At 39.9% G+C, this 23874-nt stretch overlaps 1 protein-coding gene across 1 annotated transcript in view; it reads right to left on the bottom strand.

Annotated features, from left to right (window-relative positions):
• Window positions 1-4750: 4750 nt before the first annotated feature.
• ITGB6 (integrin subunit beta 6) overlaps window positions 4751-23874 on the bottom strand; it is a 70072-nt gene continuing 50948 nt past the window's right edge. Inside the window, exons 13-16 of the mRNA XM_004313630.4 lie at window positions 22913-23010; window positions 18069-18188; window positions 12530-12696; window positions 4751-6904 (exon numbers count right to left, since the gene is read on the bottom strand). Of these exons, the coding sequence (XP_004313678.3) occupies window positions 6806-6904; window positions 12530-12696; window positions 18069-18188; window positions 22913-23010 (484 nt within the window). The 3' untranslated portion in view covers window positions 4751-6805. The remainder of the gene's footprint in view (window positions 6905-12529; window positions 12697-18068; window positions 18189-22912; window positions 23011-23874) is intronic.

Raw genomic sequence — 23874 nt, 5'->3', positions numbered from 1 at the left:
CCCAGGCTGGGCCTCTCTGAGGTGCCAGATGAGGGCTTGCAGGTATTGGCTTCTGCTGGAGCCGCCCCGAGGGTGGCTGGGGGGCAGTGAGGAGAGCAATGTGTGTGCTCAGCAAGGACTTGTAGGAAGACAGGGGCTCTCCAGTCAGATAACCAAGTCCACCCACTTAGCATAAAACACCAGCGTCCCACAAAACGCCCCTGTGGATATAGAAGTCTTTGCTGCTGAGAGAAGTTTCCTTGACATGTCAAGATCCCTACCTCCAAAACATCCTCAACTTTCCTGCCAGAACTCACAATGTGAACATCACATGTGTGCATAGTGGCAGTCCTCTGAGGTATCTGACTTAAAGGGTGACAGGCAGGGCTCTAGAAAGAGAACTGAACTGGACACACCCCACACTGATGCTCAGGCTGGCTAACTTCGTTGGTTAGAGTCTGATGCCCTGAAAGGGTCTTTACTTTATAGCTAGATTGATCATAACCCTGCAGGGAAGCCTACGTGGTTCAGGGCAAATCCATGATTACATCTGGGAAAGCAACTCTAAGACATATCCTACCAGATGCAGATTAGTAGTAGCGCCTTTCTGGGCATACAGAGGAAGGGGCAGAGCCAAAGGTGAGCACTGCCATTGACCTTCAGGATAGTATGGTGGTTAAGACGGAGGCTTCAGAGTGAGATGCGCTCAGGTCAAAATCCTGCCCTTGTATATATGTCCATGCCGCTCTCTCACTTTGCCCCAGCTTACCCTTCCCCCTCCCCGTGTCCTCAAGTCCATTCTCTACATCTGCGTCTTTATTCCTTAGGTTCTTCATAACCATTTTTTTTTTTTAGATTCCATATATATGTGTTAGCATGTGGTATTTGTTTTTCTCTTTCTGACTTACTTCACTCTGTATGACAGACTCTAGGTCCATCCACCTCACTACAAATAACTCAATTTCGTTTCTTTTCCCTCAGCTTTCTGAATGCCAGTTTCCCTCTTAGTAAAGTGGGGAAAACAATACAAGCCTAAATACAATAAGATACATAACATACTTTACATAATGCTGGTTATGGTAGATAATCAATGAATGGTAGCTTTTATCATTATTATGTCCTTAACTGTGATTTATAAGACAGTAGAGCATGGTGGTTAAGAACATGGATTCCAAATCCAGAGTTCAAATCCTGGCTTCAAAGCTTGCTAAGTTCGTGACCTGGGCAAGTTACTTAATATCTGTAAAACAGGAGATACCAATAATACCATTCCAAAGGATGGTTGTGAGCTCTGTATAAATGAGCATATAAAAAGCTCTTGGAACAGTAGATGTTACCTATTTTTATTAACAATGCAAGTTATTTAATACTAGTAAGTTACACCTATTAAAATAAGAAACAATAAATACCTCCATTAAAATAATAGATGTATCTAATAAGATACATCTATTAGAGTAAGGAAGAAATATATATGTATGTATATATGCACACAAACACACACTGATATTAGGTCTAGCAAAGCCAGCTGGATGAAAAAAAAAAACACAGCGACTTTTTCCCCAGTCAGTTATTGACAAACAGTGGCGTTTCATCATGCACTGTCTTTCAATGTTGACCTGGAACTGGGTTGGCTACTATACAAGGACCATGAATGTAAACACATTTCAGGCTAGAAAAGCATATACTGTTTGAGCAGTAAGTCTCCTCATTAAACGTGTACCTAGAAATCTCAAAGATCAGATTGAAATTTCAAACTGATCTAGAACTTCTGTGGGATTTGTAAAGCCTTGAAGTGGTTCACAACACCAAAGAGCATGTGTGAGTCTAATCTGTGCCTTCCAGGGCCTGGTCTCTCCCAGGGTCTAGCTCCGGGACAAGCTTAAGAGAGGAAGAATTCCTAAGTTGCCCGTGCTGCTCCCTCTTTGCTGGTTGTGCAGCCAAGTGGGAGAGAACAGAAGATCACATATTTGACCCTTTGCTCAGCCTAGGGTGATTCACATTTGGATGCCTGTAAAGCACAAGGGAGGCGGCATAGCAGCCTACAGCCCACATTTAACAGCCTACAGCCCACACTTAACAGCCTACAGCCCACACTTAACAGCCTACAGCCCACAGCCCACATTTAACAGCCTACAGCCCACACTTAACAGCCTACAGCCCACATTTAACAGCCTACAGACCACACTTAACAGCCTACAGCCCACACTTAACAGCCTACAGTCCACAGCCCACATTTAACAGCCTACAGCCCACATTTAACAGCCTACAGCCCACAGCCCACATTTAACAGCCTACAGCCCACACTTAACAGCCTATAGCACACACTTAACAGCCTACAGCCCACACTTAACAGCCTACAGCCCACATTTAACAGCCTACAGTCCACATTTAACAGCCTACAGTCCACAGCTCAGAAGAATTCATACGTTGGCCCAAGTAGTGACTATTTGACCACTGCCCACCATCCTGGCCTCATGCAAAACTCTGCTCATTTAGTACTAGAGCATCCTAGTCCAGCTATTAACAGAGGCCCCGATCACTTAAGTTCCCTTGCTTTTTAGCTGTGTTGGCTTGAGTCTGCTGCTGTATAATGAAATTTAATAAAAGGGAGAATTTCTATTTATCACATTTCATTTAATCCCTGTTTTTCATTCCCTCTGAATAAGGGGAATGAATAATGAGATTTTTTCCCATTTAGATTTCCATAAAATGAGGCTGATATAAAATCATTATGAACAACATTTAAATAAATTTACCCTCTTGAGAGATCAACTTTCTCCTGCAGTTAAAAATATTATTGGTGGGATCGCTTCTGTCGTATCATGTCCCTTCAAGAAGTGCTGGAAGAAATGGGTGTGGAGAGGCGAAGAGAGTGATTCAGAGGACTCTTGCTTGCTTTGGGAGGATTCGGGGTCTTCCATTTGGGGGGTTTCACAAGAGTATTTCAGGGCACGACTGTTTCTGATGTTGAGGAGGGTTAAACCTGAACCAGATTAAATGCACCACGTGGGCTCAGCTGAAATCCCCATGGTGCTGGGCTGTCTCACTCTTGCCTTGGAGCCCTGCAGGATGCCTTTGTCAGGGGGAACAGCAGGCCCCAAAGGATGAATACATTTAAAATGAACAGCCAGCCACTCCCACCCCCATGTATCTCATTCTCAATATCGCCCAGCGTAGCTGTCCCAAAAACTTTCTTTTCCCTTTCCCCCCAAACTTCCTGCCTCTTCCCCAAATGTAGCTGGGTAAACATTTTGTTTCTTTCCCTTCCTCTTAATGGCTCAACTCAGATCGACTTATTCTTGCATTCTTCCTTTAACATTTCTGTTTTCTTAATTACCCAGGTTTAGCTGCCACTCCGGACTTGGGCACAGGACTTGTTGTGGCCCCCGACCCCTGGGGAGTTAGGTGGAAGTTGAGGCTCTACCCCTAAGGGAACTGTGTGAGTAGGTGTTGGAGCAACTCCCAGCTTAGACCCAGGGAACAGGTGGAGACAAGGGGATCTGGGATGTGTGTAAACTGGATCCAGTACCCTGATAGTGTATAGTTATTTGTTTATTTTCTTCTCCCCGACTTGGGAGCACAGGGATTGGTTATTTTGTTCATTGCTGAATCCATATTCATAAGAAATGTGTCTGGCATATATTAGGTACTCAACAATACAGATTGAATGAATTTATTGAGCCCCTGCTATGTGTTGGGGATTGTTATAGGTGCTAGAAAAGACAGGAACTGCCACCACCTAACAGATGGAAAAACTAAGGAGAAAAGTGACTTTCTCAGAGCTATTCAAAGTGGAAGCAGTTTCTGGATTTCCAGACATCTGGCCTTTCGTCTACAAGAAACAGCTTGTTTCTGAATATTAGCACTCTTGACTTGACTTCCCCTGTCTTTTTGTAAAGAGAGGGTCTTTCTGAGGGAAAGGATTTTTTCTAAGCTGACTCCTTTTGTGAGCAGTTGGTCTTTCTCTGCTTAATTTTTCTGATTTGGAAAATGAGCATGGCATCCTGGAATCTACTGGGTTGGCCAAAAATTTCTTTTGAGTTTTTCGCATAGCATCTTACAGAAAAACCCAAAGGAACTTTTTGGCCAACCCAATACAAATGGATGGCCAGGAAGACAGCACTACCTAACTGTATTAGTTTGCTGGGGCTGCCATAACAAAATACCACAGACTGGGGAGCCTAAAAATAGGAAATTAATTTTCTCACAATTCTGGAGGCCAGAAGTCCAAGATCAAGTTGTTGGCAGGTTCTTCTGAGGTCTCTCTCCTTGGGCTGTAGATAGCCGTCTTCTCCCTGTGTCTTTATGTGATCTTCCCTTCCTGCATGTCTGTGACCTAATCTCTTCCTATAAGGACACCAATCATACTGGATTAGGGTTACCTCATTGTAACTTAATTACCTCTTTAAATTTCTTATCTCCAAATGCAGTCATATTCTGAGGTACTAAAGGTTAATACTTCAGAATGTGAATTCTGGGGTGAGAATCACAGTTCAGCCCAAAACACTTACCCTAAAGAACTTCATTTTACAAAATGTGAGGTAATGTCCAGGCCTGTTTAAAAACCTAGTGATTTCAGTATTGTAAACATGCAGCAAATTACAGCCCATGCCCTGCTGTCTCCTGCCTTTGGTGGCTGCCTCTTTCTGCTCTTCTCTTTGGCCCCAGACTGAGACCAGCAAGGCGGTCAGAACAGGTCACCCAGGGATCCAGAAATCCAAGAAGAGGGTTTTGTGTCACGTAAATAAAAGGAATTACCATTCATCTAAGGTTCATTGTTTAAATTACCATGTTTATTAATGTCAACACAAAATACAATAAAACAACTTACAAAAAACCCATTTTATCATCACGTAACATAACTCTTCAGTGAACAGAAGTACTACTGTTAATGTTTTGGCCTTTTCAAGGTCCAGCCTTGGGTCAAAACAGTATTCAGAGAAATAGCAGATTCTTTTCTACCTTCCCCAATATATACACAAAGGAAATTTATATATTCTAAAATCCCATTCCAGTAATAATACAAAAATATCACATGTAGAGATGAATACCACTATTGTGTCATTGGTATTGCAACTTCCTTCTTGCTCTAGATTTCCCACTGACCCTGAGCTTCAGTCAGGAACGTATGGGTACATCAGCCCTTCAGGTTTCCCAAGTGATTAGTAATCCTTTTAGTATAACTGTATACTACCCAAGTGTCTAATTTACCTGAGTTATTTAGAAGCCTGAAAGAAAAGTCTCCAAGTGATCAAATGTGTATCAAGCTAACTGATAGAATTGAAGAGACTTACTGTAGATTAATCTGTGCCAGTTCAGTGGATAAACATGAAGCCTCCATTACCTAATGAAGTACTCACCTAGTAAAAGGCTTCACATTACAATTTACTCAAAGGTAATAAACATTGCACAAAAGCACAAGACCTCACCTACATTCCAGTAGTTTAAGTGCTATTTGCTTAGTCACTACATTATCAAACAAATGGTAGTTATCACTTACTTAACAAAATCTTTCTATCATTTCACTGACAAGAGTCAGTCTCACCCTGTGGGAAGAAGCAATGGCTTGGACCTAGAAGACCTCAGTTCTGGACCAGTTCTACCCACTCTCTGAGGCTTAGTTTCCTTGTGAGGATCAAATGAGATGAAAGTGTTTTGTAAAACAGTATTAACTATAAAAAATAATATTCTACAGAGTTCATCTCTTCAATTAACCTATGGATCCCTAATTACCCACATGTATTTTGCAAGTAAAAATCTTACTTTTTAAAGTAACATATTCACCATATGCAACTGAAATGTGCAAGCTGTGTTATGCAAATGAGAAAAGAATATAGATTTAAATAAGCCTATTACTCATGAGAGACTTGTGTACTCTTGATGTGTTTGATTTAAAACCACTAACAATTTTATTCTGTTTAACCCATGGTCCTTTTGTATATTATTGGAGCTCTTTTTGAATAAGCTATCTAACCATTTACAGTAAATTTTTTAACAAGAAATTAAAACTTTCACATGACATTTACAGGGTTTACATGATTGTGAAACTGAGTAAAATGGGTTGAGAAATACAGAAGGAGTAATAGTTTGAAAACTCAGGGTCAATAGGGAAACTGAGTATAGAAGTTTATTTTCAGGTAATTAAACATAATCTAATGATAGGCTTGTTATTTTTGTTTTTTACTGGTGACTTCCTAATTTATAAATTACTTCTTCTTCATCTGTAAAATAAAATACTTGACTTTTGGGTACATTCAAATCCGCAGAAATTATTAACACTTCATTTTCATTCTTACACGTGGGATATTTTTGGAAGAATTGCATCCTACGGCTGAAATAAAAGTCAGCATCTCATTTTTTCATAAATTAAAAAAAAATCCTCCTTTAGGAAAGGGCAGATTTACTAAAAGTTTAGAATTCATTGGCAAGTGTGAGTATATAATGTGAGCATATGGACTTTGAGACTTTGCTGAGACAAAGACGTCAGGTATTCCTGCAAGAAATGAGATTCTAATTTCAAACATTTTTTAAATGCAAATCAGGCCCCCATGAATTATTTTGATGATTTTTTGAGGCATTAATGCAACAGAGTTAGTATTCCTGAAATGATCCCCAAAGTCACCCCTTTTTTAAGGATATTTCTCTTCTTGATTATTTTGAACCTGCCAACATAGTCTCTAACCTTCACACAGAGAATGACAGATCTCCAAATGACCTATTATTATCTTAAACCAACCTCATTTTGAAACAACAAAGAAAGAAAAATTAAATAGTGCATTAACATTTCATATCAGTGAAACAGACTTTTTCCGTGCGTAAAGTAGTTCTATCCATCCGTGGAAAGGTCTACCTTTTGTTTTTCCCTGTGTTTATAGGTTACATTTTTAAAGGTACTGGTGGAGCCTCTGTACAGTGGATTGGTTCCCTAAAAAAAAAAAAGGTCCAAATGAAAGTATGTATATTATGTTATTACATGGTTTTAATATAGCTAAATAATTTCATTGTGTATAACAGATTGGAAGTTGAGAGTCAGGCTCAATCTTGAAAGGCATTTGAATAGTTTTGATTAATCTGATATGTCATAATTTTAGCATTTAAAAATGTATACATCTTTATTTTTTTTATTATGAAGAACCAGTCCTATGCGTGCAACCTAGAAATCTCACCCTTTTTGGAAATGCACTAAATCGTGGATAGAAAACAAGACTTTGGCTGTTTTGGTCACTGCCGTTTTATCAGAGCTGAAAGCTAGCTCACAGTAGGCACTCGGAATTTATTGAATGAATAGAATGAACCAATAGGGGACCCAAAAGTGAAATGTAAAAAATAAAAGTGGGAAAAGTGAACTGGTAGAAGCACACAAAGATGAACGACATAGTATCCGCCTTTAAGAAATGTGTTGCTGGTGAGAGGCATCAAACAAGGGCACAAATAATCTTGCTAAAATGAGACCAAAATTCAGGAAGAGTGACAGCTAGCTGCTTGAGAGAAGCAGAGAAAGATCCCCAGGACAGCAAACACCTGATGTGGATAGTAAAAGAATTCAGTGGCTTTTCCTTACTAGAGAATAACAGTGTGGGAAGGAGGGAGTCACAAGAGACTGACATGGGGGACGCTGGGCTCATGAAGGAGTACAGGTCCCAAGGCAGGTTGGGCAAGACAGCTTTGCCCTTGCGGCAATAGAAAGGTTGTGTGCCAAAGCCTGGATAATTCAGTTGTGCTGTTTGGCTGTAGATGTGTTTCCAGGTGCCGTCACCAGGACCAGAAGGACCAAAGCTCTCTAGGTGTTTGGAGAAATGCCCAGCCTGATCCTCCCACTTCTCTCCTTTGGTTTCATTGTTCCAGGCAGGAACAATGTCTGGGTGAGGAGCAGTTTCTTCCCTCCCATTTCCCAAGGTTGACGAGGTAACGTACTTCAGCAGGTGCCTGGCACATAGTAAGTGTTTAATAAATGCTGCCTCTCCTTATTAGTACTTACTTATAACTCTTCTTCACATTTGGAATTTCCTTTTCTTTTAGGTCCTAGAGAGGGTACTAAAGATATCTCCCCCCAGGGCTTTGGGACTCAACATTTCCAAGCCCATTTCTGAGTATTATGGAGTCTGGGTACCACCTCTAACCTTCCAAATTACTAAATGTTATACATTGGTCTCCTTATCCCATGAACTGCAGAGATGGTAGCAATTTCTAGGCATAGGTTTGAAAAAAACACAATTGTACTTGTCTCCTCAGTACATTTCTCTTGCCTCTCAGAGGAACTGAATAAAACTGAAAACCATTCCCTGGCCTCTCCCACTTGTTGCCCTTGGATTCGCTACAGTGTCTTCATTGTGAGGAGGAACCACACCTGCACCTGTTTCTACATTGCCCAGAGTCAGTGGCCTGACCTCTAACTGAGTAACACGTTACCTTTGTCCATGTGCCTTTGGAGAGAGATGCTATCTCAGTAATGAAGGCAAAAATAGAAGAGGTTACCTGGTGGTGGATGATGAGTGAAGGCCAAGTCACCATATTGCTTCTACTCCTGAGGTCAGCCTGGATAATCATAAGGACCCTACAGTCCTTACTTAGTCCTACTACAATAAGAACTTGAGATTTGGAGGGTGTAGGGCAGACTTATGTGGTCTTAGATGCAAGTGGAGTCTTGTTTACAAACAAAAATCATGAGTAGAATTCTATTAAATTTAAGAGATTGCAAGCTATTAAGTTTAAGTTGGCTACAGAAGAATAAAGGACTCAACTGAAGAGGAAAGATGGAAAAAGTAAAATGTGCAGGCTGGGAATGATGGGTGGGGTACTGTCCTGGAGGAATAGAGGGACTTAGGAAACAGAAAGGACACTCGGTTAAGAGTAAATAGTCTGTGAGCAGGGTCAGGGAAGATCTTTGTAGGACTAGGAGTTCTGTTGTGGGCCCCATCCCAGATCACGTCAAACATCCCACACTAAAAATAATTTATATGCACGACAAAGGAGGTGCCTTGAGTTGCAATTGACTGAATACACAATGCTATTTTGCGGACATTTAGTTGAATGTTGAATTTTGATTATGCAGTTTTCATTCTGTGTTTTGAAGCAACTTTGTTTATCAAGGTCTACAATATTAGTGGTGGGGGGAGCATCTCTTAAGAAGCTAGTTATAGGGCCTGGGCATGCTAATAGGGTTGAGGGATGAAGCAGATCCCACCACAGTAGGAGGGTAAGGTGGAAGCTTAAAAGTGGGGAACAGCAAGTATACATTGTCAGGGGGCAGTAGTGTTTTTTCCTGTCCTCAGCTGATGATCAGAACTTAGGAGAATGAGCTCAAACAGGATTTTGTTGGCAGGTGAAAGTGTGGCAATGTCCCACCAGCCTCCTCTAGTGCCACGTAGGTGGCAACCTCCCTACCTAGGATTTCCAGCTGAGACACAGGTTCAGGTCTGGCTCCATTTCGGGTGGGTCTGCACTCCTGCACTATTTAGACAAGGTCAGGTTTCCCCCAGCCATCTGGGGTGACCAGGCTGATTCCCCCAGGAGTCTGGGGGTTGCTAATTTAGGCTGTGGATTTTACAAAGGCAATGGCACATTTTTAGAGCTTGAAAAAGTGGTATTAAGAAAGCTCTCTGTCACGACCCACAGCTCCCTTAATGATTGCCTAACTGCCAAACGCAGACCTGATTTGCTCAGCACAGTACAAAATCAATCCATGACTGCAACGAATGTCAGACTGAACATTTTTGCCTCTAGTTAATGACTTGTCATCCTAGAAAAAATGTTGAATTAAAAATGGATTTAAATATCTTCCCTTTGTGTTTTCATAAAGAATATCTAAAAGCATAATAAAAGGTAACCTTTCTTCATAGCTACGATGAAGGAAATGTTTCAGGAGGCAAGGACAAAGCTCTTTCGCATCCTGAGCTCTGTCACCTTTAGAGTCTAATGGGGGGCTAGGGGTCAGAGGTCCCACTACTGTCCCCGGAGATCCCCAGGGGTTTGAAGACCAAATTCAGTTCTTCAAGAAGAAACAGGTTTTAGATAAAAACAAAATCAAATCGAGGACCCCAAAATGGATGCACTGAGCAATATTCTTTTTTTTCCAATAGGACATATTAGTGAAATTTGAATTGAGTTATTTGAATTAAACCTCTTTTGCATCCAAGTGAATAATTATGACCCAGTCATTATCTAGTCCAGAACATCAAACGCTTGTTATTCAAAGAAACTCAATTTAACAGGGAATAATATTTTTCTTTTATGCTTTTATCTGTTTAATGCATATTTTTGTTCTATTTTAGGTGAAGAGACAGCAAAAATTCAGCATTTGAATTTCAGTCATGTTCTACATCCTGAGGGAAAACAATTCATGTTTTAGGGGAAATTAACTGTTAATTAAAATGTTATTTTAAAGATATTAATCATTTGTCAGTATTCATGCCTTTGTAGGAGAACATGAAAATATGCTGGTTAGTAGATACACATCACATAATTGCCCAAGCGCTTGTTTGCGAACACCTGCCTCTTCCTTCTAGGAGGGTCAAGGCTGTGCTTGGAAGAAGAGGCTGCAATTAGGATTTTAGCTCCACTATGGACCAACAGTTTGGGAAGTCTCTTAACCTCTCTGAGCCTCAGTTTTCTTACATTCGAAAGTGTCAAGACTACTTCACTGGGCTGGGGGTTGTTGGACTAACTGCTGCTATCGTGTTTTGCGCCAACTGAATCACATTGTTTTTTGTCTGTTTGCTTGCTTCTTTTTCAAATTCTTTTCCCATTTAGGTTATTACAGAATATTGAGCCGAGTTCCCTGCGCTATACAGTAGGTCCTTGTTGGTGATCTGTTTTATCTATAGTAGTGTGTACCTTATGGTTACCAGGGGAAAGGGTGGGGTAGGGGAGGAATAGATTGGGAGTTTGGGATTGACGAGTACACACTAATCAGATTGTTTTGCCTGGTTGCCTTCTGACCTCTGCCAGGCAGCGGATGAGAGTTAATAACAGCATCTGTGGCCAGGGGGTCAGGTGAAGTTAATTGCTCCAACACTTTGGCCTCATAGCACTAGGTTCTAAGTCACCAAACCTGTCAGGTTACATTTTTACCTCGTTAGAGACGGATACCTTATATCCTCACCGCAAATCCTCACTTGACATTCCTAAGGGTTTTGTTTAATCAGGAAAACTCCACACACACACAGAAGAGGAGGAAGGCTGTATCAGGAACCTCTGTAGACCCAGATTCAATAGTTATGAAGATTTTGCCACACTTGCTTAACTATCCCTCTCTCTCTCTCTTTTGGCTGAATTATTTAAAAGCAAGCCCAGCCTTCACTCCTTTTTCATTATAAACCTTAATTATTTTCTAGCAAAGCCTCATGCCATTATCATACCTAATTGAATTAACCATAATTCCTAGCTATCAGTCTAATAACCAGTCTGTATTAACTTTTTTCCAGTTGTCCAAAAATATATATTAGAGTGTTCAAATCAGGATCAAAACAAGATCCATACATTGCATTTGGTTGTTCTGTCTAAAGGCATTTTTAATGGGAAGATAAAGTAGATAAAAGCTTTCATTGTCCATTGTGCTGCACCATATATTATAGTTGTTTCAAAATAACTGCACAAGATATAAACATTCCTTATCAAGATAAATTTATCCAAAACAGAACATTCCATTTGCTTTAGGTATTGAAGATATTATAGACCTAGAGCAAAAAGTGTTAACATCAATTTACTTGGGGAGATGAACCCAAAGGAGCTTTGTATTTGCCTGTATTGCCTCCAGTGATATCGCTGTTTTTAGAATCAGCAATGTAAGATAATTGCTATCAGATAGCTGGACACACCATTAGAGAGAGAGAGATGAAATTAAAACCATGAAATTGTTTCTGTGGGCCTCTAGAAATGGAATTATCTCTCCTGTGGAAAAGAAACACAGAAAATCGGAGTCCTGTTTTGTGTTTGCCTACTGTGAAGAGGAGACACATAAATTACATTTATTGAGTACATATATTTAAAAGTTGATACTTTGGGGGTTTTTTTTCAGGTAGCTGTTTAAAATTTATGTTTTTCAGAAAAACTAACTGGACAGTATTTAAAAAGCCTTCTTGACTTTGTAACTTATTATGAGTAATAAGTATTTCCACGGAAATTGGCATGAACGGTCATACTACTCATGAACATTATTCCATTAGCTCTAACAACCGAGTTATGGAAATATCTAGATACAGCACCTATACTTTATCAAATGGGACCTGCGGGATCCTCCTGGTGGTAAAAAATAGAAGGCATTTCCTTGATGTTTCTAAGTAGCTATACAGTATAAGGAGTTTCACGAGACGCTTCAGAGTAGGGGAAATCCTCATTGCACTGAGAGACAAATGTATGCCGTGAGGGCTATCTGGGTCCCAGATAATGGACAGAGGTCCCTTTGTCCCCAAAGCAGAACAGAAATAAGCTGTTGGGGACGTGATGAGAGGAGTAGAGAAAGAGCATGACGTTCTAACTCTCCCAGCTCAGAAGAAAGCCGACATCCCATCTTTTACACAGGAAAAGGAGTAGCCCCTAAGTGTGCACATACCGTTTGCCACTTGGCCTTTGACCTTTCTGTTTCAAATTTGGCAACTTCTTTCCGATCGTGAAATGACACCAGCAGCTTCCAAATGCACAGTAGGACGACTCCAATGAGAAGAATAGCCAGCGAAACCCCCAACATGATCATGGGAATATTCGGAGGTTTTGGACAGTCTGTGGAAGCAAAGAAAATTATATTAAGAAAGTGGTACAATTAATGTTCTGATGTAGTGAAAACACTTCTCATGAAAATTTCCAACCATACTTTTTCTCCTTTTGTAACACCTTTTGTTTCGCTGAATTAGAAAAAAAAAAAAAAAAAGAGTTACTTGTTGAAGGGTAGCCCTATTCATTCAAAGTAGAACAAAAGATAAAGTAAGAGTTTGGTTATTCAAAGCAAATGGATAGATACTTGAATGGCTGACTCAAAAAGAATTCGAATTCAAAACAGTGACAATTAACACCCATGGAATATTTAAAGGATCAATAAAAAGACTATAGTTTACTAAAGATGGTCTCTTCTGGGTATATGATAAAGCAGAAATGGAACGTGTTCACACAAACACACACACACACTTACTTTTTCATGAATTTTCTTGAACCGTATAGGAGATTATACTCAATTTTGAGTATTGATTATACTCAATACTAATATTGAGATTATACTCAATATTAAATACAGCCTACCCCTGGGAAATACACTACTTGGGCTTTTTAATATATAGACAGAAGACAATCATGGCTTTCAGTTTTATTTCAAGTCTAATGCAGTGCCCTGGTGTCCTGGAAAATTTCTGGACTGGGTTCAGGAGAGATGGGTTCCATTCCCATCTGATGGACAGTAGCTGCCTGAAACCATCAAGTCCCTCCATCTCCCTGAGCCCCAGTGCCCTCATCTGTAAAACAAAGTTGTGGGAGTTTAGTGTTTCCTTAACTTCCTGATAAATTTAAGCCCAGGTGCTCATGCTTATTAAACCCACCCCTGAAATTGCTGGACCGAACCCCTGAGATTCTGATTCGGTGGGTCTAGATGGAGCCGTAAATTTTTTATTATTAAAAGTATCCCAAGTGATTCTTATCTTCAGGGAAGTTTGAGGAATTAGGTGTTCTGTATAATCCTTTCTACTTGAACATTCTATGAAATGTTATTTTGACTCTATTGATGATAGTAATATAATTTTGCAATTACTCAGTACCTTCTCTCATTGACAGCAGAATGACTAATAATACTTGCAATATGCCTGGGAGATGATACATTTCTTAATGAAACATTATAATTAAGCTCCCCCTTTGCTTTCATGGGAGAAAAAAAATCCCACACAGAAATTATCATTAAATATCTGTTTCCCTCTGCAAGAAGTGAGGCAAATCCATGGTAACTTGGGAGGAAATGAATCATGCTCAGTTTATCCTAACTCTTATTGCTTTTAGATATTTAAAAAGGAGGGTTATACACACAGGACTAGTCATGCCGCTTTCAAGGTAAGATCTATAGCTGATCTGAATTTGAGCGGAATTAATGGCCCCCTAACAGCATGATGCCTGGCCTCACACACTTTTGTGCTTTGGCCAAAAAACCATTTAAGGAGATTATGCAGAAATAAGTAAAGGAGCTAATAAAATAGGTACTACAGTATGAAGATCTAAAGACTGTTTCTAGCATAGCAAATGAACCATGGCTGCTTCTAATAAGTTAGCAACACTCCTGCAAAGAAAGTGGCAGGCCTGTGTCAATGAGAATGTATACTGGCTACATCTTTGACTGAAATGTCTGGGGTGGGGCATAGGATGTTCCTGCTCGAAGCAAGATGAAGCTTGCTGAGACCCTGCAGTCAGAACATAAATTAGGAGAGCTCTCCAGTAGGAAATAAATGATGGAGAAACAGCCATGGCCTGGTGGAGATAATTATTTTAAGAACTTAGAGTCATTGGGAATTAAACATTTCTCAAGAAAGGATTTTGGCCCAAGCTCCAGAGCAGGTATTACACAACAGAAATTTCCACTTTCCATACTCTCTTTAGTATTTCTTGAGATGCTCTCACTAAAGACATTTGTAGGTGGGGCAAGATGCTTTCTCCATCACTGTGCTCCGTCCAGGGTTGCCTATCGAGTCTGGGTCAGCGCTGCGCCTAATTCTAAGGCGCTGAGTTTCTAATGCTGCCAATCTGGTTGCGCTACCACATGTGGCTATTGCTCAATAGTCACTAGAAATGTGACTTTTCAGAATTAGGTTTTGTGTTAAGTGTGAAATACACACAGATGTTGAAGACTTGATATGAAAAAAGTAAAATATCTCGTTAATAATTTTATATTGATTGTACACTGAAATAGCAATATTTTGGATGCAATGGATTAAAGAAAACATTATTAAAATTATTTTATGTTTTTTAATGTGGTTACTAGAAACTTTAAAATTACAACGTGGTTTGCATAACATTTCTGACATGGGAGAGTGCTGATCTGACCTATTTGGGGGATTCAGATATTTATGATGCTTGTACAGCCAGTGAGAGGCAGTATAGCACAGTAGTTAAGAGCACGGGCTCTGGGCCAAACTGCCGGAGATCCCCAATCAGGGCTGGTACTTAATTGCTGCAGGACCTAGCAAATTATTAACTTCTCAATTTCCTTACCTGCAAAATGGAAATAATAGCAATACCTGCTTTATATGGTTGTTGAGGGTGTTAAATGAACCAATACATGTAAAACATATAGCATAACACCTGATATATGGTATTAGTAAGGGCTCAATAAATGAGAGCTGCTGTTATTATTATTATTATTATTATTATTACAACAAATGCACCCTTCTCGCTTTTCTATCCTCAAGACCTCAAGGGCTTGGAATCTCCAAGTTGGAAACTGTGGGTGTAACATCCACACCCATATCCCTGCTAGGAAGGCTCCCCAACTATCATTCACTGACTGTGGCTCTCAGGAATGTGGCTGAAATTTCCTCCAAAAGGAAAAAAGATGAGTGAAGCTCTCCCTATGTTCACACACACACTGATGGTGACCCTTCACTGGGTGTTTTTTTTTTTTTCTATTTGTTTGAAGAATACTGGGCATCCTTAACCTTCAGATCCTCCTTTCTCATTTTGCCTCTTTTCTCTCCTTGCCTCCAACCGGCTACCGTGGGATCCTCTGGTCTTAAAGCTGTGAGAGGGGACTACAGATTCCTGGGGACGGGCTCTGTCCTCAGGGCCCCTGGAAGCTCCGGGCCTATCAAGGAGCTCGAACATTTACCAGGAAAGAAGCATCCTTGAAGCCGTCAGGTGACTCCTGTTAAACTTCTGGGAGGTCATTTTCCCCTCACTATTCCCTGCTACAAAAGCATAGGGAGAATAAAAAGCTTTAATAAAAAGATATCAGGGCATCTGAGGGCTCTCAGAAAGATGGCATGTTGATGTACCACTCATATTGTGTGGATGAATAAAGAAGAAAAACCCAACAGTTCAGTAATGAGCAAGCATTTATCAACCAAAATGTTTCACAAGAAAAAAAAATCAAAATGAAACCATCTAGATACAAAACCCCCTGTATTAAAAACAGAACTTACTCTGGAAGTTCATTTTTGTTTGGAACTTGCTTCTCCAATGGAATCAATATTATAAGGAATGGCTTTGATTTCAGGAGAATCAATATTTTCAGGAGAATCAATATTATAAGGAATGGCTTTGATTTCAGTGGCTAAAGCCACTGCCATGGTCACAGACAGAAGATGGGGGTGTAGTTGAAGAATTTGACTTAATAAAATACGTAATGAGGAGGCCGGTTTTCGTACTGTAAAGTATTTCTTCCTCGTACAGCAGGATTCACCTTAGATTTTCTTAACTAATGACCTCTACAACGTCCTTTACATATGCATTTCAAAGAAGTCAATTTACAGAAGCTTTTCAAGAGCAAGTCTCCTGGTGCACTCTGCCCACCTGAGTGGCATGGTCACCATCATACACTTGTCTCTTGCATTGTGCCGACCCCTCCCTCCCTGACCCTCAGCACTGCAATGTGATACTTTTCTAATCGTGTTTGCTTGGTTAGTTCATAACGTCTTGAACTTACTTTTTGGTAATTTTGTCATTGCTTTTCACACTCTTAAGTGATGGCAGCTTGGTACTCTTGGTTTCAAATTCAGGACTTAATACTTTGTCAGCCCACCGATAAACCAGCACACACAACAGAACACATCTGTCTTCTAGCCTGCCCTTGCTGCTATGGTCTGGGCCGGAACTTAGGCCTCAAGCTTTTGAGGGAAGGAGGAGGAGGCTGCTGACAAGATCTGGAGAGGTCTGATTTAATGCAGCTGTCATTTCTGCCAGGAAGGTTTAGGGACACATCATTAACTGAAGACAGAAAAGGTGAGGCACCTGTGCGCATCTAAGAAGGCGGCCAGGGCTTTTAGGGCAGAGTCACTCAGAGGAGGTCTGGAAGCCACCTGTATCAGAGGCGCCTGGAGAAGTGTTAAAATGCAGAGTCCTGGGCCACACATCCAGCCTGCTGACTCAGGAGGCTGGCGGTTTAACAAGCTCCCCCGGTGAAACTTACTAAAAGTTAAGAACTTCTCAACAAAAGTATCAATACCTTCCCCACTAATTTCTTTTCTACCTGCTACAAGTTTCTCTCTCCCCTTCACTGAAGATGAGATTTTTATGTGAGGGTTTCCTGAGTCCCAAGCTGACTCCATGAATTGGTAAGGAGAAAAACTCACAGAAGCAACTCACAGACTCTGACTTCCTTTACAGATCACTTCCTTCCTTCCTTGTCTGTTCACATCTTTCCGACTCAGCATTATCATTTAAAGACCCATTAGGTAGGTTATGAACTGGTACATATTTTACATGCATTATTTCATTTAATCATTGAATCAACCCTTAGAAGAAAGTACTGTTATTTTTCCCATTTTACAGATGAGGAAATAGAGACTCAGAGAGACAATTATCTTCCAGAAGTCAAGGAAGTAGTGGAGCAGGATTTGAGCCAAGGTTTGCCTGAGTCAAAGCTCATTCTCAGGCTTCCCTGGTGTCTGAGAGTCCGCCTGCCGATGCGGGGGACACGGGTTTGTGTCCTGGTCCGGGAAGATCCCCCATGCCGCGGAGCGGCTGGGCCCGTGAGCCATGGCCGCTGAGCCTGCGCGTCCGGAGTCTATGCTCCGCAACGGGAGAGGCCACAACAGTGAGAGGCCCGCGAACCGCAAAAAAAAAAAAGCTCGTTCTCTTAGACTGCTATGCTTCTCTTCCCTGTCAGTCTTTCCTAAAAACATACCTTTTGCTTTCATTGCATTTAATTGGTCCACCTTTCTACAATTCATCAGCCAGCTTTCAGGGATTGGTACAAAAACACTTCTCTTGTTCTTTGGTCTTAATAAGAGGCGTTGGAACATATCAAACCTTTCAACAGGTATCTTTCAGTCACTGGGAAAGTAGAGGCACTCCATCAAAATTTGGAAATGTCTTTCCTGGCAAGCTACCCAGAGCAACTTTCTGGTTGTTTTCTCCTCTCCCATGTAACATCTCTTACCATTGGCAAGGGAAGGCATGTCACCCACCTTTCTCATTAATGCTGTGAATGATGGTTTTCCCTTCGTTATCTGTAGTTATTAGGAATGTAATAAGACATTCATTTTCTCCTCGCAGAGAACAGGAAACAGAACTATCCTTTGAGAAATCTGTAGATAAAAGAGTCATTCATTAGGTTAAATGAGATTCCAAAAGAGATTTTTTTTAAAGCAAAGTGGCACTGAGTTTTATTATACAAATAGGAATTTTCAACATTACAGAATAGGAATAGAAAAGACATAGAATTTTCCCTATCCACTGAGGTTTTAGTTTCTACTCCTGTTCCAGAAGAACAGTTCCAGGTGTGGTCAGTCAGGACTGACCATCGAATGCACCCATCAAAATGATGGTGGGAGGATTTCAGTAGAATGAAGTACTTCAAGGCAGGTACCCTTAGCTGTCTTAGGAATAGGATGGCTCTGATTATGGTAATGAGGAAGCTATACGTTCTCCTTGGCTGACAGCATCTGGGAGGAAGCTGAGATTATATTTCAGAAAGGGACTACACAGTCCAAACTGATAGTGGCATTTCTAAAGGGGTCTTTCCCGCAATGGCATAGTCAAGATTGTTGGCCACGTATTGTCAAAACAGTAAATATAAATTAATATGAGGAAATGGAAAGTGAAGTGTTACGTAGCTCAGGGACCACCAGGATAAAGGTAAATCCCAGAATAAAAGGAGACCAGGATGACAGTGGGCCTACCACTCAGTATAGCCCTTTTCTCAATTAAAAAAAATTCAGTTTTCCTCAAATCTTTTCCAAGTAGAAGAAAAATGTTGAGCTTAGGCAAGAAGCAGAAAATGAATGTCATGACCGAAATTGATAATACAGTAAAATGGTCAGTCTAAGATGCTAATACTATTTATGAGCCATTTTAGTGATCTGGTACCTATGCCAAAATTACATAGGAGTTTTCTAATTAAAAAAACAAAAAACTTGCTTAAAGTTCTCTTATCTTCTAAGTTAGAGACTTTTTTAATGATACTGTTACAAACACTTTTTTTCAGAAACCTGTAAATAGAATGACCTTTTGCTCTTATCCTAAAATTTTAAGACATATGATCCAAAATTAGTATATTATGACACAGTGGGTCAGAATACAAAACTGGGACTGTCCCAGATAATCTTGGACATAGTCTTGTTAGACCTATAACTTTTCTCATTAGCTTCAACATAAAAAGATTTTAATAAAACAGAATCTACATGTGTTCCTCTGATTCTAACAAAGAAAAATTAAGTAATAGTCTATTTTTTGGTTCAACAATGCTATCGCCATAGCAAGATAGAAAATTAAGTTGTTTTTGCATTTAATTTATAAGTTAAACATCTCATGCCAGAGTCTGTAAGAAGCATGCCTGTATTATCTATCACAACAGGGACTAGTAAAACATTTGGCATTATTAATAAGATTTCAGAGGATAAATATAAGTGAACAAACTGTCTTTGGATCCATTAGAAGCATCTATTTACATAGGAATATTAAGAAATCTAATTACAAATTATTCTCATCTGGTCCTAAATGTTTACCATCATCTAAATCACCTCAGAGTTCTGCAGTGATGGATTCCAGGGACCCACCCTGGCTCTTCTGAGTTGAGAAGTCCGTGGTTTGGACAGGAGTTTGCATTTTAGTGAATTGTTAACGGTATTTTTAACGAGGTGATTCTGATGAAGAGGTTTGGGCACCTCTGGGCAGCATTTGATTAGTGAAATTTGTGACATTTCACTAATCAAATACATTTCACTGTATATATAATTCATACTTTGGTCATTTTTAGATGACCTCCACCACACATTCTCCTACCAAACCACCCAGTTAGCAAGGATTCATGAAGTCTCCGGGAATATGCTTTTTTTTTTTGTTTTGGAGAGTTCTTTTCCTTCCCTCCCCGTCTCTGCCGTGACAGTGGACACCCGCCCTGTTCCTCTCAAACTTACTTAATGGAACATTTTATTCTCAGGTAGAAAATATGTGGACAGCTCATAATACTCCTTTCAGTAATATTAATCCTGCTTTTTTATTTTCCCTTAAAGAGCTACACTGAAGCACAGGGAGGCTTAATTTACTTGGCCAGGATTTTTAAAGTTTTAATGGAACCGCTAATATGACCTTTGAGTCACGACTCCCTTCTTGCTTTAATTACTTCACCACTCCTTTGCATGACTGTTATGACTCTAGATTTAGCCTGTTTTGTAGTGTTTGGGTATTAAAATGCATTATTGAATGTGCAGTGAAAAGGTCCAGCTTGGGCTGGAGATTTGCATAATTAGCTGCTAAGGTTTTCTTTTGTTGGTTCATTAGAAATGGACCTTTCTTTTTTACCCAATTTTATGAGTGCTAGCAGTGCTGTTCTAGAATAATACGATGAAAATAAGATCTCAGGCAGTCCATGAAATCATACTTAGAAAAGGAAGAAATGTGAGAATGGAGGTGAAAAGGCTGGGGTCTGGGAAGGTCCAGAAAAGATGTGGAAAATATAAACTGTCTGCACCATTGAATCAAGATAACCATGTGTTTAAGACCTCGCCTTTGAGGCTGAGGCAGTAGTTCTCAGAGAAAACAGTTTCCCAAGGGGGGGAAAAAAAGAGTTCTGTGGTCAAATAAGTTTGAGAATCCCTCCTTACTCTAATTCCTCCCTTTGCTTCTCCTGCAAATTCACAATGCACATTTAATTTAATATACAAGACAACTCTCAGTCTTGCAAAAAAAAACAAAAAGCTTAGCTTCCCATTTACAAAGTTTATATGACCATGGGTGCTTTTGTCCATTGAACACTTTCAGAACTAGTGTTCCATGGAACACACTTTGAGTAACAATGCTCTGAGTACATGAATATTGGGGTAAATTAAAAACTTCTACTTCAGTAAAATGGAGTGAATAAAGTTAAACCATATGTCCTTAGAAATACTCACACAAGTCACCATAGCACAGGTGAGGAATAATTTATTCAGATTATGAAGTTTATGGTTATCTTACTTTACTCTCCATGTCCTTATTAGGGGGAGAATGGGCTGATAAAAGACCCCATGGAAGAGCAAAGATGTTGTGATAATTTCAAGATAATATGATCAATAACATAACTGGACGAGTAACTTGAAATAGGACTTATAAAAAGGCCCATTAGAAGAGTGACTTTTTTAATTCACAGGCTGACAAAGATAGTTTTTCTCTCGAATTCATCAAGATTAGTGCTTTAAACGGTACTGGTAATCCAATTATTATTTTTGATTTCTGAGCTAGAAATAGTTGTAGTCCCCTATTTTGAAGGTAATTTAGTCAATTATACAAGAAAAATAATGCAAAAATTTTAAATGCCACTTGAGAATCTTGTCTTCCTCTCAAATCCAAGCATTTATGATAACCTATACTCAGAAAACTGTGTATTTAAATATAGTAATTCCCTGTTCATGATTTACATGTTTCCAAGGTTTACTTCTTTTTTCCCCTCAGCACATTAGATTTCTCACGCTGCTAGTCAATTCAGTTCTAGTCATTTGCAGGGCATTTTCTGCAATTTTTAGTCATTTCTTTAAAACACTTGGTAAATATCCCAACTGTGTGCTGTGAAATGAAGCCAGAAGGATATGCTGAGATTTTGTTCTAGTTACTAATGTGGACAGGCTACAAATCCCACTTTACTCGGTGCTTCTACTGCATCTCACCTTCGGTATTAGTGTAAGGTACATACCGTCTTGTCCAATTTATGGTTATTCGGCATATTTATCTGAGGCACCAGAAAAGCACAGGCAAGGGGTTTCATGAGCACTAATCACGCCCCTCCACACAGGGTTATTTAACTGTGCACAGTCAGAAACCTCAATTTTAAAACAGTGTTGGTAAGTTTCAAAACAATATAAATATCACTAACTTATTTCACTTTGGAAATGGATTAATTTCTGTATTCTAGCTTTGTCTATTCAAGATACATATCCTAGAGTGTCATAAATGGTCGTCTGTTATCCCACTCCTCCTGAGATGCACCGTGGCGGTGCCTCTGAGGCGTGCAGAACAACGTTCCTACCTGAGCAGCAGGGGTAAGGCAGGGAGTTTGTGATGATGGAAAAACAAATCCCCCAGATGGTCCCTTTGGGAGAAGTCAGTCATCGGCTTTGTTTTAAAGTTCACAAGTTATTTTTTAAATGCATTGCCAGCTAAAAATACAACCAATTTACAGATTTGAGATAACATCTTGCCATTAGAAAGAATCTGATTTTAAGTAAGTAACTTCAAAAATGGCAGGTGGAAGCAAGAGCAGAGTTTGCTTAGCAGTTAAAGGTAACAGGCCCTTCTCGTAGTTTGGGACCAAGGCAACGGGGAATTAAGGATGACCATGTAATGCCTATGTTTGGAAAGCTGGGAGTAAAAGCATATGCAGGGGAGGGCAGGAAAAATGGCCACTAACCAGAAACTGCCTGGTGTCTGAGAGTTGCTGTCAGAAAACCCATATTATACCTTACTTTGTCCTATCGTGAAATAAGGTAATCGGACGATAGAGGATGATTTCAGGTTAGGAGGTTAACATTTAGCTATTTCTTCAATTTTCCACTCTTCTAATTCAAAAAAATATAGCATTCTGGAATTCTCTCCAATTGCATGTGTTAAGCAGAGATGAATTTGCAACACAGCAAATAGCATAGCCGGGACTTTAAATTGCTTGTCTCCCAAACCATCAAGTCTTTAGCCTTCTGGAATGCATTTACTCTTAGAAATGAATGCGAGTGAATTAACACCCTAGTACAAATGAGGTCGAGCTACTGAAGAGCCCTCCACCGAATTTCTGCCTCTCCAAAACTGTGCAAAGGAAAGGAAAGCAATTTCAAACAAGTAGAACCTTCTTCTTCGTTGATGGTCGCACCAGCTAATTTGCATTTGTCAACACAGTCTTCTCCGGCCTGGCCATCCGCAGACAGGTAGCATTCAATGCAGCTCCTGTGAACATTATTCAACAGAGTTGATCAGTTTGTGTTGGTGGAAAATAGATACGCAGCTGGGTTGTTGCTTTAATGCTGTTACTATGGTTCTGGCTATAGGAGTGTCTCAGAGAGGATATTGTGTTTCGTTACTTTCAGAAAGATGGTTGGGTGATGTCCAAGAGGAAACTCCTTTATTCTGAATTCCATTCAGTAATCAGCGTTCCATGAGCCAGCCTTGATAATAGCTACTATCCTCATTCATCTGTACTGATTGCTTCTGATTGGTTAGATTAAAATTTTTTTTCCCCCAACAACAACAAAAAACCCAATTATTTTGGTATTTGATTTAGCTATATTTTCATTAAACATTTTCCTGGGAAGGGTTTATGGTACTAGACAAAGTGTGACTTTCTTAATAGAAATGGTCTGTGTTTTAACAAGAATTCCAAGAATTCTCATATGTCCTGAATGACTATTTTAAAGATTCACTTTTCTGTGAATGCGTCCAAGCCTTGATAGGGGTATTTTCGAAAGCTGAGGACTACAGCCTGGATCCTCATTAATGCAGGTTTTTAAATAAAGGATTGCTACTTATAGAAAAGTGTATTTCCAAGAACATAGCCCAGGAATTAAGCTACTCTAATGATGTCTACACAGGAAAGTAAACTTAGACCCTGAATTAATCTCGTGCTGACAATCACTTTACAGATGGATAGTGTTTGGAGTAACCCGAAGCTGCAAGTTTTCTTACTGTGGGCACACATTGTGCTGGCCCAGGAAAGGTGTGCTCCTCTAAGCGCTGGAAACATTCCCCACGCCCACCATGCCTCACCAACTCTCAGCTGAAACAGCACTTTCTTAGGCAAGCCTTCCCTGATCC

The sequence above is a fragment of the Tursiops truncatus genome, chromosome 7 (genome assembly GCF_011762595.2).
Source record: "Tursiops truncatus isolate mTurTru1 chromosome 7, mTurTru1.mat.Y, whole genome shotgun sequence".
In the NCBI taxonomy this organism is placed as follows: Eukaryota; Metazoa; Chordata; class Mammalia; order Artiodactyla; family Delphinidae; genus Tursiops; species Tursiops truncatus.
Note: the sequence above shows the minus strand (reverse complement) of the source record. Positions and strands in the feature narration are given on the sequence as shown.